The sequence below is a fragment of the Lissotriton helveticus genome, chromosome 12 (assembly GCF_964261635.1).
Source record: "Lissotriton helveticus chromosome 12, aLisHel1.1, whole genome shotgun sequence".
In the NCBI taxonomy this organism is placed as follows: domain Eukaryota; kingdom Metazoa; phylum Chordata; class Amphibia; order Caudata; family Salamandridae; genus Lissotriton; species Lissotriton helveticus.
Genome location: NC_136073.1, coordinates 23,101,381 through 23,120,261, shown reverse-complemented (window position 1 = coordinate 23,120,261; position 18,881 = coordinate 23,101,381). Strand labels below are relative to the sequence as shown.

At 44.0% G+C, this 18,881-nt stretch overlaps 1 protein-coding gene across 1 annotated transcript in view; it reads right to left on the bottom strand.

Annotated features, from left to right (window-relative positions):
* The window catches only part of SUGP1 (SURP and G-patch domain containing 1), a 117,375-nt gene that overhangs the window by 29,358 nt on the left and 69,136 nt on the right, over positions 1-18,881 (bottom strand). Inside the window, exons 7-10 of the mRNA XM_078670808.1 lie at positions 17,459-17,582; positions 8,597-8,892; positions 1,185-1,291; positions 157-334 (exon numbers count right to left, since the gene is read on the bottom strand). Of these exons, the coding sequence (XP_078526934.1) occupies positions 157-334; positions 1,185-1,291; positions 8,597-8,892; positions 17,459-17,582 (705 nt within the window). The remainder of the gene's footprint in view (positions 1-156; positions 335-1,184; positions 1,292-8,596; positions 8,893-17,458; positions 17,583-18,881) is intronic.

Below are 18,881 nucleotides of genomic sequence, written 5' to 3'. Positions count from 1 at the left end.
GTCAGTAACATTAGAAGGCTCAAACATGTCCGCTTTGGGCAGAGGAAAGGGTGGAAGGAAATTTAATTGTGAACTCTTCCCACAAGCAATCTTATTAGAGGAAGGATGGAGAGGCTCAAGAAAGGGGTAGGCTGATTGAACGCCTCCCCAACTCACCTCGCGTTTTCTCCATCTCTAAGCAACGAAGCTGATGCTCCCATGTTCCATGCTTGTTGTCTACCTCTTCATCACTGTCGTACTCAAACTGCTGCTCTGCTGCAACCTTCGCCCACATCAACTGCATGTCCTGCATCACCTTCTTGTGCTTCATTATCATGTCGAACATCTGCTGCATCTACAATGCCCAGCAGTTATCAATGCAGAGAGAAATCAATCAGCCAAGATCATGGAAGATTGGGATATTGATCCAAAATCCGTCAACATTTCACAGGAGTACAGGGACAACATGACTAACAAAGATGTGAACCACAGGAAAGAGGTACAGCTTCCAAACAACGGCTCGCTGCCAGCATATGAAGCTTCTACCAGACTACGTGCGATGCTCAAAGACCTAGGAATCAGAGCGATAAGTGAACGAGTGGGCTGAACAGATATAGGTCCTGTAAGCAGTCCTCCTTTGCCTCAATCTCACATTATCCAACACAACTCTGGTTCGCACTCTGCACTCTATAACCCTCTAACGCAACAGAAAGACTCCTATATAGCCCTTTCTATTGCTTGAATCCAAATGTTTTAAAGCCTGTAAACAGTTGCATACTTCTCTGCAGGAGGAACTGCCCATTAAGCAGTACCGCTACAATATGTATAACTGTTTAAGTGGGGCAATCCAGTGACCGATACCCCTTGAAAAAATATTCACAGCAACGACGACATTTGACAGCTCCCCCATTGGATTTGTTTAAACCGATAAAGGAGATGCCTCTCTGTACCTCAATGTCACATCACCCTTTACATCTCTACCCAAGATAATTGTACATCACAAATGTGTCATTGTCCATGAAACCATCAAGGGTAATAAGAGAGAGACAGACAGACAATGGAATTCCAATGCATGGTTTGAGTGCTTTTGTAGAGGATACGTACAAACACAGTACTAGACTCAAATAAATGAGTTCCCATCACAGGGAAATAAAGTGGTCCTTAGGGTACAAAGTGTGCAGGGAGGTAGACATGCTACTGCTTACCTCTTGCTGTTCTTTCACCTGCTTCTTCTGTGCTTCAGAGAGCTCAGTCACACCCACCAGACCGAGAGGCTTCCCCTTGGCGTAGCCCAGACCCTCGAGATCTTGAACTGAAACACAAAAACAAACCAGGTATGTCAAACAGAGATGGTGCTGCTAAACGAAGATACAAGAACCACATAGCTACAAGTGCTTCTAAATGCCAGAATTAAGGTAATGCCCTTTACAATGGATAGACATGATAGATTCCTCAACTTATGAATCTCCCCATCTGCTTTGTTACAACTCCATCCCTTCTCCAGAACTGATAAGGAGCCGCATGTAGGTGCCAACCCTGCACACGGACCGTTTTCTCCTGATTTGTTCCCCATGCCGTCTGTGGTGGGGCGTGGTTGACCAGGTTGAGTTTGTGCTGGCAGTGTGCAAATTTTAACTCAGGACTTGAATACTCCTGAACATCCAGTCCACAGTATGAGGAGGAGAGCAGTAAGGAATCTGATGTTAGATGAACTATCAAACAGAAGGAGAGTAACTGTAGGTAAGTAACTTATACCTCTAATGGATATGTTTAACTACAGATTTCTCTCCTTGTGAATCAGTGCCATTGTCCAAGGAGGTAGCCTTGAGGGGTGGACTGGCACCAGGTGGTTGTGCAGGAACGAGAACTCAAAACAACCCTTCCTGCAAATTGGAAAATCAATGCAGTAGCGAGTTCCTGCTTCTTCATACAGTACTAATTTTTGGAAGAAGGAATCGTTTGTATTGTAAGTTGAGTCTATTGATGAAGGGTTCTTTCTCCAGGGTTTGTAATAAGTGGTATGTTTCACTAGATATGCACTGGTAGATATGCACTGGTCTCTCGTTTTTCATAAGGAGGTCACAGTTCAATATGGGCGAAACATGAAGGATCCGAATCCAGTGCCGAAATCAGATCTGGCACTGAAGTAATGACAGGCATGGCTTGCACACAGCGGTGGACACATGCCCCTGCACTACAAGTAGAGAGGGCTGACTTAGTCCAGGTTGAGTAGGCACCAAGGAAAGGCCTGCTGGCTGCAAAGTGATAAAGGCTGCTGTAGAGGCAGAGAGTCAGAACAACAAAAAAGGCTTGGGTCCTATCACTATCTGCCCTGGACCACTCTAACTTACTAAACAAAGTGACCAGATAGGTTTTTCTGCCAATCTTAAGCAACACCTAGCCGACAAATCCTAAGTGAGCGCTGTTTGCTTTACATCATAATTTTTTATATTATTTTTCATAGCCTTTCAACATGTCCAAAAAGCTACATAAATGTAGCACTTTTGTCACCTTCAATACATACAAATCAAGAAATCAAAAAAAATAATACAAACAATAAATGATAAACATCTATACAAGACATGAACACCATGTAAAAAGTGAAATGCCTCCAAACATTTTTAGAGGGCACCAGTCCTTGTGTAATACATGAATAAACAAGCGGGCAGAAAATGGTTCAAACAAGTCCTGCTTGTTTGCTGAGCTGAAGACTGCTCAATATAAGGGGTCGAATCACGAGGGGGAATACATCTATTAGTCGTTCCCTGAAGCACCCCACTACTATTCTTGCTTCAGTTCAGAGTCAACGCGTTTCGAACCCCGAGATTATTTAAGGGTTCTCCTCAGGACGTGGACTGGAAGTGGCCTTTACTGTAAGTAATCGTTGCTCCACAAAACCTATGAACTGTTCGTAAGAAGGCATGGGACCTCTCACACTGTAAATGGCTGCACTCGGTCTCCGTGTATCGTGAGAACATGTATATCAAAGCCTAGGGAACTTTCCCTTTACAAGCTTGCGGTCATTCATAAGGACCGCTAACCTTTCTTTACTGTCGGTCCCTTTTTGTGATAAGCAGGACCTTTGTGATGTCTACGATTTAATCTCCACTTAGTCAAGTACATCTTTGTCGTCATCACGCCGAGGAGGACAAATATTTACGCCCTGACGCTGAACGAGAACGGACATAGGGCTGCATTGGATTTTCCTTTACGGTCCCATCGCATCAATATCGTCACTTGATCATCTCAAGAATACTGTCAAGGGCGTACCCTTACTTTTGTGGTCTAACATCAATATTCCAGGTCTTATTAATAGATTAAGATTTTTAACTCAGGACCGACCATATACACTTTTGAACTATCAAGAAGATACTGACAATTCTAGGCTTCGTACAGAACGGTACCACATTGATAATAAGCCCTGATGAAGTTCTCTGAATGAGAACGAAACGCGTTGGCTGGAAAGCAAAGCGTCTTTTGAATATTGAATATGAAATAAAGAAACTTAATTAAAATCACTTTGTGACCTTTGGACTTCATTTTGCCGCGCACGCCCACCCAATTGCAATGTGGGTGAGAAGTATCCACCAGAACGCATCATTAGGCAGAAAGGAGATGGTGCACTGCATATAGGAAAGAGGATAAAAAGGCCTTACGTAAATACAAGCTAGGAAGCACAAATACCAAAGCAGAGTTTTCTGCCAATGTTATTCAGGCTGCTCCAAACGGCATCTAGAACGTGTTTAATATTATGAGAGAACGGTCCAATCCGGCCAGCTCAAGTCAAGCTATGGTGCCCTCGCAAGCTCTCTGTGATGGCCTTGCAGTATTTTTCAAGGAAAAGATCAATACAATTATAGAAGGTTTCAGCTCCACGAATTTGAGACAGTCCACCTTGGAAGCTCCGTCAGATAGCTTCAATTCTTTGCCAGCACCAGGCCATATATCTGGGACAGGCCCATATAAATTCGATAATGTTGAACATCTCTCTGAGGAGTGTTTTTGTGCTTTGCTGTGTTAATCTTTAGACCCCTTGCCACATAAAATCTGGAAAGAACAGGCAGAATAACTATTTCCTCATCTCTGCTAAATATGCAGTCAGTCATTGCAATCAGGCATAGTACCTTCTGTCTGGAAAAAAGTTATTGTAACCTCTACTCTGAAAAAGCCTCCTCTAAATCCGGCCTGAGTAATTACAGACTAATATCCCTTCTGCCGTATCCTGTTAAAATTATAGAACGTTATGTGAGCAAGTCCTTAGCTCAATATCTGGAAACACCATAACTGTCTGGAGGAGAAGCAATTTGGATTTCAGCCTGGCCATAAGACTGAATCAGCGCTGATCACAGTGATGGATAAGCTGTGAATGAGGTCCCATGAGGGGTAATCAGCAGTACTGACCTTATTGGATCTTTCGACCGTATTCGATAAGAGTCTGACATACTACACTTTTGGCTCGGCTGGCGGTGATTGGGGTGAGCGGGACAGTCTTGAACTGGTTCTGCACATACTTATCCGACAGATGTCAGGCAATTGCCCTGCCCACATTTCGCTCTGAGTTTAGGACAATCAAACAGGGTGTGTGACAGGGCTCAACTGTCAGCCCGATTCTTTTTAATGTCTATATGGCCCCATGATCACAACTATTAAAATCTCATAAGGTCAATTTGGTCAGTTATGCCGATGACCCCCAACTTACTCTATCGCTGGCAAGTAACCAGCAGCTCTCAACCTTTCATGATTGTATGAAGGACATTATCAAGTGCCTTAAATTAATTCCCCGAAGTTCTACAGGGAGAAGATCGAGTTCTTATGCTGTTCAGCTAATAAAGCTCTAGTCGTAGTCTCCGCCAATTTTTGGCCAGTGCCATCTGACGGGACGAATGTCCAGAATCTGGGAGCTATCTTTGATAATAAACTTAGCATAGAGAGATGAATGAATAAAACAGCAGGTACACTTCAGAGAGCCCTAAGGAGGGTACTGCTGGTGCCGCCTTCTGCTAGAGCCTTGATAGTTCATAGTGTTATCCTCATTAGCTTGGATTACTGTAATGCTCTTCTGTTGGGTGCACCTGAATATTTATTACGCTGTCTGTCAAGAGTTCAGATCATGGAGGCCAAACTTGCCTTGAACAGACCTAGAATAGTTTCTTAGGGGTCTAAATGGGGATTCAACCGTAATCCTCTGCTCGTCATCACCTTATCAATAGTACAAGGGTACGAACACAATAATAATACTAACAAACCAGATCACAAGATGTGAAGAACCAGTAACATGAGTCACCCCTGGTGTAGGATTCCCATCAACAGTCTTGTAATGATCAATATTATCATTTGGTAGTCCTTATCGGGTATTGTGTCTCTAGATCATTGAGACCGGCATACCCAGATAACCAGATAAGGGGTAGCGACCCACAATCACTCGGTACTACCACATGGTGTTGATGTGATGGGAAGTGCAGTGTAAACATAAAATATAAGTGGTGATCTTAAAAAAGGATAGGGAACTCAACCCAGAAAGCTTTAATAATTGTTGGCCCCTTCCTTAATAAAAACAAGAACAGTATAATATCGTCATCGCAGTCCAAACAAATAGCTGCGAGGAGACCAACATGTTTCAGCCACTAAGGGATAACTCCTTCGGCTTTCGTCAGGGTCTCTGTTCTATAATAATACTACTGCATTGGTTGTGAATAAAGTGTGAAAAATTAGGAAAAAACACACAAGTGAAAACCAGTAAAGGATATAATGTTCCTTCGACTGTGTCAACTCCTCTCTTCGGCACCTGGTTAATTATGTACCAGAGTATCCGGGGAGTGGACCTCACCTCTTCCTGGACCTGGCTCAGGATATATGAGACCCCGCTCTGTCCGTCGGTATCTCCGGCCGTGACTGAGTCAGGACCGAAGAGAGGAGTTGACACAGTCGAAGGAACATTATATCCTTTACTGGTTTTCACTTGTGTGTTTTTTCCTAATTTTTCACACTTTATTCACAACCAATGCAGTAGTATTATTATAGAACAGAGACCCTGACGAAAGCCGAAGGAGTTATCCCTTAGTGGCTGAAACATGTTGGTCTCCTCGCAGCTATTTGTTTGGACTGCGATGACGATATTATACTGTTCTTGTTTTTATTAAGGAAGGGGCCAACAATTATTAAAGCTTTCTGGGTTGAATTCCCTATCCTTTTTTAAGATCACCACTTATATTTTATGTTTACACTGCACTTCCCATCACATCAACACCATGTGGTAGTACCGAGTGATTGTGGGTCGCTACCCCTTATCTGGTTATCTGGGTATGCCGGTCTCAATGATCTAGAGACACAATACCCGATAAGGACTACCAAATGATAATATTGATCATTACAAGACTGTTGATGGGAATCCTACACCAGGGGTGACTCACGTTACTGGTTCTTCACATCTTGTGATCTGGTTTGTTAGTATTATTATTGTGTTTGTACCCTTGTACTATTGATAAGGTGATGACGAGCAGAGGATTACGGTTGAATCCCCATTTAGACCCCTAAGTTTGTAGTTGTTTGTTGATTCCTACGGGGGATAATACTTAGGCTTGGTCTATAAACATCCCTCTAGCCCTGCAATAGATTGTGTTTTTCAACTAGAATAGTTTCTGCCTCCTTAGCACTGAATGATCTCTGCTGGCAGCCGCTGAAACAAAGAATTCTGATTAGATCGCTTTGTACTGTTTTCAAAGCTCTTCAGGACTGGGCCCGGTCCCCCTACAAAAGAGGCTAAGAAGATACATCCCCGGTAAATCTCTTTGCTCTGCTTCAGCCAAACTGGTGTGCATGACTAAGTTTAGGAAATCCAGTCAAAGTGGCCAGACCTTCACAGGAGGCTAAGTTTTGGAATCAATTTCCCAGAGGTCTCCAACTGATCTTTTGCAGTTTAGGAAGGCCCTAAAGAACTGGCTTTTCCTAAGTAACTTGAGTTTTGGTCTCAACACTGATTATTTGATCTGTTAACTTCCATGTTCTCTGGCTATTTCAAACTCCTAGCTTTCATGTCTCTCTATTTTAGTAGCTAGCACCTGGATATCAGTCTCCGACAGAGTACTCTATAAACCCTATACATAAATACAGAAATAAAAAATTACAAAAACTTTACTGCTAAAAATGGGAAGATGGTGACTGTGTGCAGATTGGAGGTGAGAGATGAGCAGTCCTGGACTGAAAGTTACAATGCGATGATGAAAATCTATTAATACAAGTCAATGCAGAGCTCAGTACGCACCAAATATGGGCTGCGCTGTGATCACTAATGATACAAGGAGTTAAATGTGCCCGAGGAGTTTAGGTTTTGTTACTTTGTTCTTCGTCTACTTAAACTGGCACAAGTGAATTAAAGGGAGCAGTTAGCGCACGTTATCTCTTATAAATGGAGCAAATGCTGTGCAGTGAGATTATTTATATCTGATTTCATAATGGTGCCTGCAGGAACATCAAACCAGGCCCTGGTTGGCACACCCTCACTGGCTTAACAACATGTGCAAATTCAGTTCAATCTTAAAATGGGCTTTGGAAAAGACACGTTGTCCATTAAAATCTTTTCACAACACAGACACTATGCACTCCATCATGATTACATTCCACCAGAGTTAAAAGGTAGGTTGAAGTTGGTTTCTATGAGCGTCACTGGGAAAAACTTGCTTTGAAATTCCAGACAGTAGCTCAAATTAACAGCATACACTACACAGTTTCGCTAACACCAGTTTCTGCCTTAGTCTCTAACATTTTACACAAACATCCCAAGTTCTAATGTTCTACTTGTTTACTATCCACTCAGCCTATATCGCTAAAACTTTCCTACCGCTGCTTGCACTTCTGGTCATAAAGTGTGCACACAGTGGCTCTGGAGAGGGCCAGGGCGTGGGAGGGGTTGGTCTTGGACCTCACTCTTTTGGACCTGGATGGAGAGGACACCCCGGCGCATAGCCCTGCTCCGGCAGAACAACCGCCTGGAGAGATGGTGACCTAGGCCTTGTTCCCCTACTTCCTATGTGATGACTGCAAGTTGTTTGTTGATTACTCCTGATGGTCTACTTCGGGTCTGGATTGGTCGGGATGGATGTGGACTCGCACTGGTGGTACGCTGGCACGTCTGGGGGGGTGGGGGGCAGGGTTAGGGGCGGGGGGGTAGATCTAGAGGAGGGGAGGCGGTTGGGAGGGATGAGCGGGAAGGGGGGTTGTTGATCAGAAATGGAGAAGAGGAACTACTGATCCTACTGGACATTGCGCATGGGGGGGAATGAGAGGACCGAAAAGCAGCACTGCCATTTCCCGAATGACTGGTTGTCGCTGAGCCATGCTGTACTTCCCAGCACAGGACTTTATCTGCTGTTGCGCCGCTCGACCTCCGGGGTGTGAGCTAAATGGCTGTGTGGCGCATATAATGGAGATTCATAGATATAATGGTCAACAGAGGGAATGACACAAATGCTTTGATTGTACCACCTACTTTGCTGCAATAAAAAAATACTTAAAACATTTTTTTACAAAAACTAAAGCGTGCACACATTTACAGACTCCACTCAATCGCTAGATAGAATTTGACAATACTGGCCTCCAGCAAGGCAGGGCTTGGACTTACCAGAGAGAACACTGGTGTCGTTGAGTTCCGGAGGAGCTTCAACAACGGGCAGCTCGACTTTTTCTTCCTCTGGTCCCCAACGGCTCTTTCTTTTCCTCTTCGCTGAAGGTGGCTTCGGAGAGTCTGAGGTACTGGAGGAAGGTTCAACCTGAGAGGTCTCTTGAGGGTTTTCCCAGTTCTGCTTGGTTGATGCAAGGGTTGAGAGTGCCAGGTCCAACTCCTTACGACCTCTTCGATACTCCTCCAGCTTTCGCTTGTAGTGTTTGTAAATTTTGCTGGTTGGATCATACAGAAAGCTAAAAAAGACAAGAATGAAGGCTTGTAACTGAAGGTGGCTGTATGTGCACAGTAATGAACTCACTCCTAACCATAGGAGAGCCTCCAAGTGCCATCTTCGGCCAGGCAGAGCATTCTGTCACAAATATCAAAAGAGTGCACTGCAAAATGCTGCACTCAGCCTGTCACCTTCATTCACACACTACACACACAGGAAGTAACTACCTAGAGGAACTGCAGCTGCCAGGGAATAATGTATGCAACTAAAGTAATCTTACACATTGAGCCACATGCAACAAGTTGGTAAGTTCAAAGCTTGCAGCAATTCAAGAATGCTCACAAAGTCCTTCAGATGTTATAAATTTGGTAAGAAAAATTATTTTTTATATTCTCGTAGCATTTGGCAAATTCCTCTTAGGTATAATTTTCTGTCTAGTTTACTTATTGTTAAGTTTCCGGTCAGCCTTTTTTGTTCCTGTTCAAGGGTTGGACGTGCAAATCTAACTGAGTAACTGAAAGTTTTATTACAACAGTAAACCAATTGCCAAAAGATATTTAGAGACAGGGAGGGTTTTTACATGGGGCTGTACCTATAAGTGTGGCATGGGCTGAAGTCAGATGGCTGCGGCATTTCAGAGATTGGAGACAGCCTCAGCCTACAGTTTGAGCTTTGGTACTTGGAAAATCTTTAGGTGCTGCATAAGCAATACCTTCCTTTGGGCATAAAATCGCAACTTTCAACAACAGGGTCAACCTGATTTTCATTATCTAGCTGAAGAGACTAGGACCAAGAGGCACAGAGAGTGGCAGAGGAGGAAAGAGATTAGGAAAGAGGATGAGAGTAAATGTAATGACCCTAAATGGTTGAGAAGGTGTGTGTGTGTGCGCGGGGGGGAGGGGGGTGGGTGGGTGGGCGAAAAATGTACAAATATGTATTCTGTTTTGTGGCATGTCCAAAAATGTATCCACAAAACACTAGCAGTTTTAATACTAAATATAGGAGAGCTTTGCTAAATTAAAACACCCATATAATTTAACTTGATTTGCGGCACTGCTCCCATCTAATTGCGAATTCACAAAGATTCTTGGAAAAATACTTTTTTATATCTTGTACAAGCAAGTGAAGGAGTTGAAGTTTCTTGGTAAGGCTAAACAACAAGGCCTTAGTGTGGGAAAATGGGCCTCTCTTGCAGTAATCCCCCCTTTTGCGTGGCTTTTGATGCAACTTTGACTGTAGAGTACTGGGTCCCTGCTTTCCAGGATCCCAGTACCAGTGTTCCTTCCCTAAAAACATGTCCAGTATTGGTACTTCTGCCCCTGTATAAGTCCCGAATAAGTGGGACCCTAGGTACCTAGGGCCTGGAGGCTGAAGAGGGTCGTCTGGAACCCCTCTCACTAGGACCATGCCACTGCCCCTGAACCTGGCATGCCCCTGTGAGGTGATAAAATGACCAAGTCAACATGGCACACTGCCTTACGATCTCTAAGGCAGGGTGCTCTATATCTAAGGTATGAGCAGATATGCCCCTACAGTATTAGGGTCTATTCCCTAATATTCTAAGTGCCAGAGAAGACATAGAGAGTACATGGGCTGGAAACTAGACAGCTCGAATTCCCCGGCACCATGATGGCTTCCCTGAAACCAGGAGTGTTTGATACCAAACAGCTCCTTGTAATAAACCCACACTGATGCCAGTGTGAAATGTATTAAGAAATGTACTGCCACACACAGGCATGTTTCTGGACCCCTAGGTGGCGAGCCTCTACTCTCTGGGACCAGAAACAATGCACATCCAGGGCAGAGATGTTAACACCCCACCCCCCAGGAAGGGCCAGTGCTATGAAAGGAAGCTTCAAAGGCCTGATGCCTTTGTAATGTGGACCCAGGAGTCTTCTGTTAGCAGCAGATGGAAGCCACCGGTTTACACCCCAACTTTGGGTGGGAAACTTGGAAAGGCTAAGAGGTGTGCCCACCTTTGCCAACTCGTAGTTAAGCTCACTTTTCAGGCCCCTACATCTTGAAGATGAGGGGACCCTCCAATCAGGGCTAGGTCTATGCCCCCTCCAACAGGAGGTTAGCACAATAGTGAGTGTGGTCACCACAGGTAAGGCCCCCATTGGCCCTACCTATTACTGCCCCAAAACGCCCCCTAAATTTAGTATTTAGGAGGCTCCACAGACCTAGAAACTAGATCTGCAACAACCCAAGAAGACTAGCTTCAGAGAAGACTGAAGAAGACGACTGCCTTGGCCCCCGCCCTACCGGCCTGTCTCCAGCTTCTGCGAACCTGCGACCTGTCTTGCAGCCAGCGACCTCTGAAATCACTGGGAGGACTGCTAGCTTCAAAAAAGACTCCAATCTCCCCTGTACAGAAGACCTGTCCTGAGGAAATCTACTCCAAGGACTCCGGAGTCAGGCAGATCCGTGTCTCCTGCCCACTCTGCACCCGATGCCCACGTCTGAGTGGCACACCTGTGCAGTGAGGTCTCCCTGGTGATCCTGTCCCTCTGTCCAGCGTTGGCTGACCGCTCCAGACCTCCACAACAGCACCTGCAGTGTGAATCTAGAGGCTTCCCCCGACTGCGACCAGCTCTAGTAAGAAAACTCCGACATCGAAAGGCACCCTTAGCCCCAAGTGTCGATTTTATAAAGTAAAAAGTATTTTTAATTAAAAATGTAGTTACCTTGATTGGTCTGGATCTCATTCTTGAGTCGTGTGTCCATTATTGATCACTGTGGTGGAATACATGTCGTACACTCCACTGTGTTAAGTCTAAGGCTGCTCACCCACACTACCACTGAAAGAGCACTTTGGGACTTACACTGAGACTTGTACACTTTTGGTGGGGAACCCCTGGACTCTGCGTACAGTATTACCACCTAGTGGCAATATCATATACAGAGGCAGCTTCCTACAGGTAGTGATTTGCTATGGTAGGCATCTCCCTGGAACCTGCCTAATTATCCAAACTCGGAGGAAAGGCTTTAGTGGTGGATGGATTATCCCACTGGAGGGATAAATTGCTTACCTATAAATCCTAGTTCTCTTCCAGGGGAATAATCATCAAAGCCATAAGCACTGAATATCCAGGCCCATGCACAGGGACCCTGGAGCATTTATTAAATATATATATATATATTTATGTTTAACTTTATTAATGTACGTAGTACCCCATATACATATTTGTTTAACAGTCCCGCCAAAAGCCACCGCTCTCAGCGTAGTGGGTGCCGCGACTCGCGAAGACTATCTCGCGCATCCACTCGATAACCTACAAAGGAACGTCGCACGCTCCCAAGCTGGTTATTAATTCTTTATTAGGTTGGCAAAAAACTGACAACGCGTTTGAGCCACTTGGCCTTTCTCAATGTCAGTTTCCATCTGCCTCCTTTCACATTGTAGAGCATGAAAATTTCACTGGGCAGCTACATCGACATAAACATAAGTAAAGGACTATGGATTAAGCTATTTACTAATTCAGGATTAGCATAGTGACCATTTTGTATTGTCTTTTAAAAACATATTGATCTACAATTCTATACATCCTTTAACTAATATCGTATTGTGGGATGAATCCCAATACTTATAAATGACATCAATCTTGCCTCTAGATGGGCTGAAACTTCCAAATATGACATTTATCAATTATATTTAAACTATATTAATTTCAAAAGTATATATGATTCAGATAAAAGGCCTACTATATATTACAACACGTTATTTTACAGCACCTGTATACAAATTGAGCCCTGAATGGGCTTACGTTAGCGGAAAGAAAATATATGATGGACAATGAAAAATGGCTAACCATAATATTAAAAAAATAAATCTATTGATCATATCCAAATCAATAACAATATACCAGTTTAATCTCCCACTGAATTGTGTCTTCCTTCATCTAAACGGGCTGAGCAAGTTTTTCTATGAACTCTAAGAAGTGGGTGGATAAAGCGGCTCTGTATGCTGTTTTATCAAAATGTATGGTTACATTTCAGATTTGGATTGTTGGAGCATCCCCTATATTTCTGTTAACCAATATGGGTCCATAGTTCTTCACTATTAAGGCCCCACGGTGTGCAGGTCCTTAGCACAACTATATATCGAGATTCCAATTGTTTGAGGGATTTGACCCCATCACCTCCTCTGTCTTTGTGTGGAATTTGATCAATGCAGAAGAAACATAATAGATCCACTTCTGCTTTGATGCGTTTCGGCAAAATGTGATGATACTGGATACGTGTCATCTTTGTTTAATATTGCCTGGGCATGTTCTAATACCCGCTTCTTAGCCGGGTGGACCGTACTCCCAATGTTTTTTTTGTAACAAGGGCATACCAGGCAGTAAACAACAAAGTTTTAGTGGCAATTCAAAGTTTCTTTATTTTTCTCTGGTACTTTTTTCCTAGAATCTCAAAATCTAGCCTGGGCAGAGCCCAATGAACAATGCATTTTAGGGGTCTAGGGTTAGTAGCCAATGGGCTACTGACCTAATTGTGACTACACCCTTGGTGTGCTCACTCCACGGAGGGAGTGGGCACAATCCCTAATCCTGATTGCAGAGTGCCTGCCATCTGCAAGATGGCGGGAACTGAAGAGTGGGCTTCACCTCGCCTCTCCCACGAGTGGTAAGGTTGGCAGGGGTGGGCACACCTTCTGGGCTGTGCTAATTTTTCCCCACCTGTCTTCCCACCGGAAAGGAAGAGAGACAGGAAGGGGACCCTGCTTCTGATAGCAGGAGAGTCTGGGGGTTGCGTTACAAAGGCAGCAAGTCCTTTGAAGCTTCCCTGCCACAGATGGCTCTTCCTGGCCTGGGGAGGTGTGACCACCTCCGCCCAGGAAAGGCTTTCTTTCTGGGCTCAGGGAGCGAAGGCTCCCTCCCCAGGGGTCCAGGAACATGCCTCGTGGTGGCAGGCTGGAGTTTACCAGTCATGGAACCCATCAGAGGCTGTTCTTTTTTTTGGGGAGCATCTCTAAGATGCCCTCTGAGGGACTTGTATAATAAATTCCACACCGGCATCAGTGAGGTTTATTATGCTGAGAACTTTGCTACCAAACTTCCCAGACTTCAGTAAAGCCATTACGGTGCTGTGGCGTTTGTAATGACAAATTCCCAGACCATATACTCTTTATGGCTTTATTGCACTTACAATGTCTAAGAATGGACTTAGACACGGTGGGGGTACAGGGCTCATGCACCTGTAACCTCACCAGTGGTAGAGTGCACCAAGCTAGAGAGGTGCCTTTACTATACCACAAGCAGTAGATTGTAGGCATGGCACACAGGCATGTGTGCCATGTAGACATCACTTTTCTCTGCACCAAAACACACAGCCAGCAAGAGAAGTATGTGTGTGTTAAGGTACAGGGCCTCTAGGAGTGCACAAAAGGTGCTGCATTCCTTAGAGGCCTTCCCTGGTCACAGTGCCCTTGGTACCCATGGCACCTTTTACAAGGGTCTTACATGTGGCCAGAGAGGTGCCAACTGAGGTTGCAAAGGTACCGTTTTAGGGAAAGAACATACTCATGGGTACCTCGTTAGCAGGAACCCAGGGCACACTTAGTCAGAGCATCAACATCAGGCAAAAAATGAGGGGCAACCATGCCAAAAGGGGCTCTTTCCTACACCCCCACACCACCTCATTGGGAAGCTTGAGGCTGGTCACCATCATTACATTCAGTCAAGTGCTACAGGGGTTGTTCAGACTATGGGAGAGCATAGGCATATGAGCACAGGCTCACAGTCGTTCTTGCTTGTCCCCGGCCCCCACACCAAATGGAGGGTGTGACAAGCAGCAATACATTTAAGTGAACCTTTTCTGGAAGAGTTAATTATTCTTCTGCATCACCCAAGAGGAATTCTGGCACACTCCTCCTTACAAAACTACTTAAGGCCAATGATGTTCGAGGGCATTCGTTTATGCATAGCTCTCAATAGATCCTGCCAGAGCATCTCAAAGGGGTTGAGGTCTGGACTTTGACAAGGCTGGTGCAAATCCTGATTTTCCTTTTCAACCATTTGTGTGTGGATTAACTGGTGGGATTAGGATCATCGTCCTGTTGAATGATCCATATTAATAAGCGTTAACCATCACAATGTTGTGTATTTCCTAGCAATCCGTAGGACCTGTGCATTGTTTGGACAAAGTAAACTAAGAATTGGTGCCTAGACTGGTTCAAGACACCCCTCAGGATATCTTAGCGTATAGACCAGCTAGCTCACAGTGCCACTGTATGCCCCCCCCCCCCCAACCTACCAGGGAGCAAGCAGTTTCTGGCAACTCCAGAACATGACAATCCTGATTACTCAGGAATCATGCAAACAGTACTCAGTCACTCTTGCTCACTTATTATCAGAGGAATATATAGAGAATACACAGTGGGATGTTTTCAATAATATTTATTGAACCAATGTTATTCTTGCATAAAATACGTGGGCTGCAATGATTAGTAAACAGAAGCAGATGAACGTGATTACAAGCAGAGCCAAGAATCCCCCCAAGGGACGATCCAACCCTATTGCCTGATCGGATAGAATGAAGGACCCCGTCTTGCTCTTGAGTTGTACACCCAACAAGGAATGTCAGACCGGTGCGTAGTGGATTCTCAGCATGCACGGACATACGGTGTCAGCATAAGTGCCTCCTCTACCAATCTATCTAGATGCCTATTATTTATAATAAAACACAATGTGCTATCTAGATTTGTGATGTTATGGATAGGCAGATATCGCGGTCTCCCCATGGATGAAGAAAGGACGACTTTTGTACTTGGTGCATTGAGAGGCCTAGTACGTGATGTTCAAGGCCTTGTGATAATGTTGTGCAAAGCTGGATGTGTGAACAAAGTAGTTTAAAAAAAACAAATCCAACATTGTTGCACATGCAAATGTGTGCTAAAGTTCACTGTTGACATGTTATTTTCTAGGACAAAGTAAGGAATAAGGTTCTTCGCAACATGGGCCTAAGTCGGGAATATTACAATAAGGAAGTTGTCACATTTTCCTCAAGAATTTATAGTGGACTCTATAACACTGAGGCATTCAAGTCCTACAGCTGCAAAACAAGCACACATCACCGTTACACCACCATGCTTGTTAGTTAGCATGTGGCTCGAGGTGCTACACAGTGTATGGTTGTCACAAAATATATTGCCGCGTTTTACAGCTGAGGAAATATGATCTTATTTCTCCAGGGGACATTGTTCCAGAAGTCTTGCTGTTCATTCAAGTGTTTTCGAACCTGGGCATTTCAACAATATTATTTATGGGGAGGAGGGTTTTCTCTTGGCAACAGATTCATGAACTCTAATGAATACTGTATTAATGGAGAACTGCATTTCCCTAGATGTAGCGCTGGAATCATTTGCAAATCCAGGAGCAATTTATGGTCTGAAGGCAGGATGGATTTACTGGGACGCCAACTTTCGGTTGATTGGCAACCATCTTGACCCACCTCCATTTGTGTATGTTCCTCCCTGTGGAATTTGCGACTTCATATTGTTTGGAAACGGCCTAATACCTTGCAGACTGAGCAGCAACACTTTTTTTTCTGAGACCACCATCCATGTCATGACATAGGCATGATGGGTTACCAAAACCCTAAATGCTGAAGCCCAAACTGAAAAAAGTGTCTGATTTCATATACATATGGTAGTACTTTGTAATGATAAAGTTATTATATGCACATCACTTAGGGCCCTTGCAATTGGACTCTACTCCCACGACAGAGGATCGTAGTCTCCTGATGGTGTGATCATCTCACACTAATCACAAATCAACTGAGTGACAAGGACAAGAGACATATAAGTTGATAGCTTACCTAGGCCTTTCACACTGGATACAGTTATCTTTGGCCATGGTGATTTTCCACTCATAACACAAATGACTACACTGGACTACTTCGGAAACTAATCAGCAACTGTACCTAATCCAGAAAAGAGTAGCCAGAAAAGTCTTTACAACAAGTCCTAAACAGCTAGGCCTACATTACTCCAGCTCTCAAAGTCTTCACTACTTACCAGTGGAAATAAGAACACTGCTCAAAGCCCATTGCAATGCACATTGATCAACTCAAGGCACATGTACAAACATCATACAATCCAATTTCGGATCATAAAATCAAAGGAGGAACTTAAATCAGCAATGACTCCACGTCCGATAATTCCCCTAATCAAAAAATGTGCTTTAGTCGGAGCCGCTTCTGGGAGGATATTCTCAGGATATGGAACACATTCCCAAAAAGTATAAGGGCCATCAACCACCATCGAGAACTCCAAAAAGAATTAAAGACATGGCTTTCCATGAACGCTGTATCCACGTGACTCATAGCACAACCGCTGATCAGTATGTAAATGCAGACATGCCTCTGCTTACATACAGAAGTGCTGGTCAGGTAGGTATGCTCCTGTGCCAAGTCTGGACAACACGCTCCAGGTCTCAAAGGACAGCTCTAGAAAGTGTTATGGGGCCTCATCAAAGAGGTATAATTGCTGATGAAACGCTATAATAGAATAGCACAGAGGTGGACAATGAAACAAAAGTGTGAGAAGCTCTGGCCCCTCCAACAAACACTTAACCACCTATTACCTTAGTGCTGGGTTGTTCAGGTTCTTCTTCTTAGCGATGGCCTCAGCACCCGGGCCTTCTTCGGATATGAGCTTGGCCAGCTTCTCCGCAACGATCATGGCCACATCATCCTCTACGATTGAAACTAAGCAGGCAGTCAGTACGGGGCTCAACTCAAACACCATACAGTCACAAGCCTACATCTATGAGGCCCAAGAATGAAGCAAGGGCAAGAAAAGAGGGAAGGAATTTAATCTCAAGGTCCTGCAAATCCATGAACAGGCAAAGCAATCATCAAAAAAACATACATTTACTGACTGCTACATACTTATATTGCTACTACTACATACATTTACTGACTACAGGTCTGGCTATGTTAAGTAAATATTTAATAATTGGATGAAAATGTTTAAGTGCAACAAAAGCACATTCTACCTTGCTGTTTGGTGCACCCTTGTGACAGAAATGTTTTAGCACTAGACCCCTTTTAGGATAAGCATTGGCATAGCCAATAGGGCTCGCCTTTGGGACCTTATAAGTATTTAGTTATGCAGCATAATATCCTTGGTGCAACAACATCAATTGTTGCATGGCTAAACATTTATATGGTCCCAAAGGCGAGACCTATTGGCCATGCCAATGCTTGTTTCACTATTGGAACAACTGCCATGTTCTAATGTCCTGTGTAAAAGACCCATCTACAAAAATTAAAAACAACTGTTACACGGCAAAAAAAAACTAACTCCTCGAATACAGCATTTTAATCCAATTCAAGTGGACCAAATACTGCCGTGTCTGAGTACAACAAACACCATGAGGGAAAAATCTCTGTAGTTCCGGATACATTCAGATAGTATAGCGTATTTTTAACCACGCAAGATCAACTGCATTTTGGCCATCCAGACATAAATTGTGTTATCAAGCAAATTATTGAATTCACTAAAACTCTTTTGCTTCATTATCACGTATAAAAGTACTTCTAGATATGCGAGTTCAGACTACCGGTTGTACAGAAATAACACGTTAAATAAGAACTTCTCAATGCAGTGCTTTAACCCCTCCCATGCTGGTGACGAACCCCAGCCGTCACGCCCCGCGGTAGGCGTGTGCGGATGACGGCTGGGGTTCGTCACGGCCCGCCCTGTTCTTTTGTTTACCGCACAGCGGAAAAATCGCGGCCGCAGCGAAGGGGTTAATGTGCCTATTACTGTTAATGCATCCACATTAAATAACAGTAGATGATATAGCACCCAGGATATGCTGCAAGGCTAAATACTTAGAGGGTACCACAGGCGAGACCTATTGGCTATGCCAATGCTGGTTTTATTAGGACAGGGGATGAGCAGTACAGGAATGACTAACCATGGGAAATCTCCATTTAAAGTTACTATAAAGAAAACTATTTTCATTTCACTTGTGCAGATACCCTCTAAAGATTAAATTA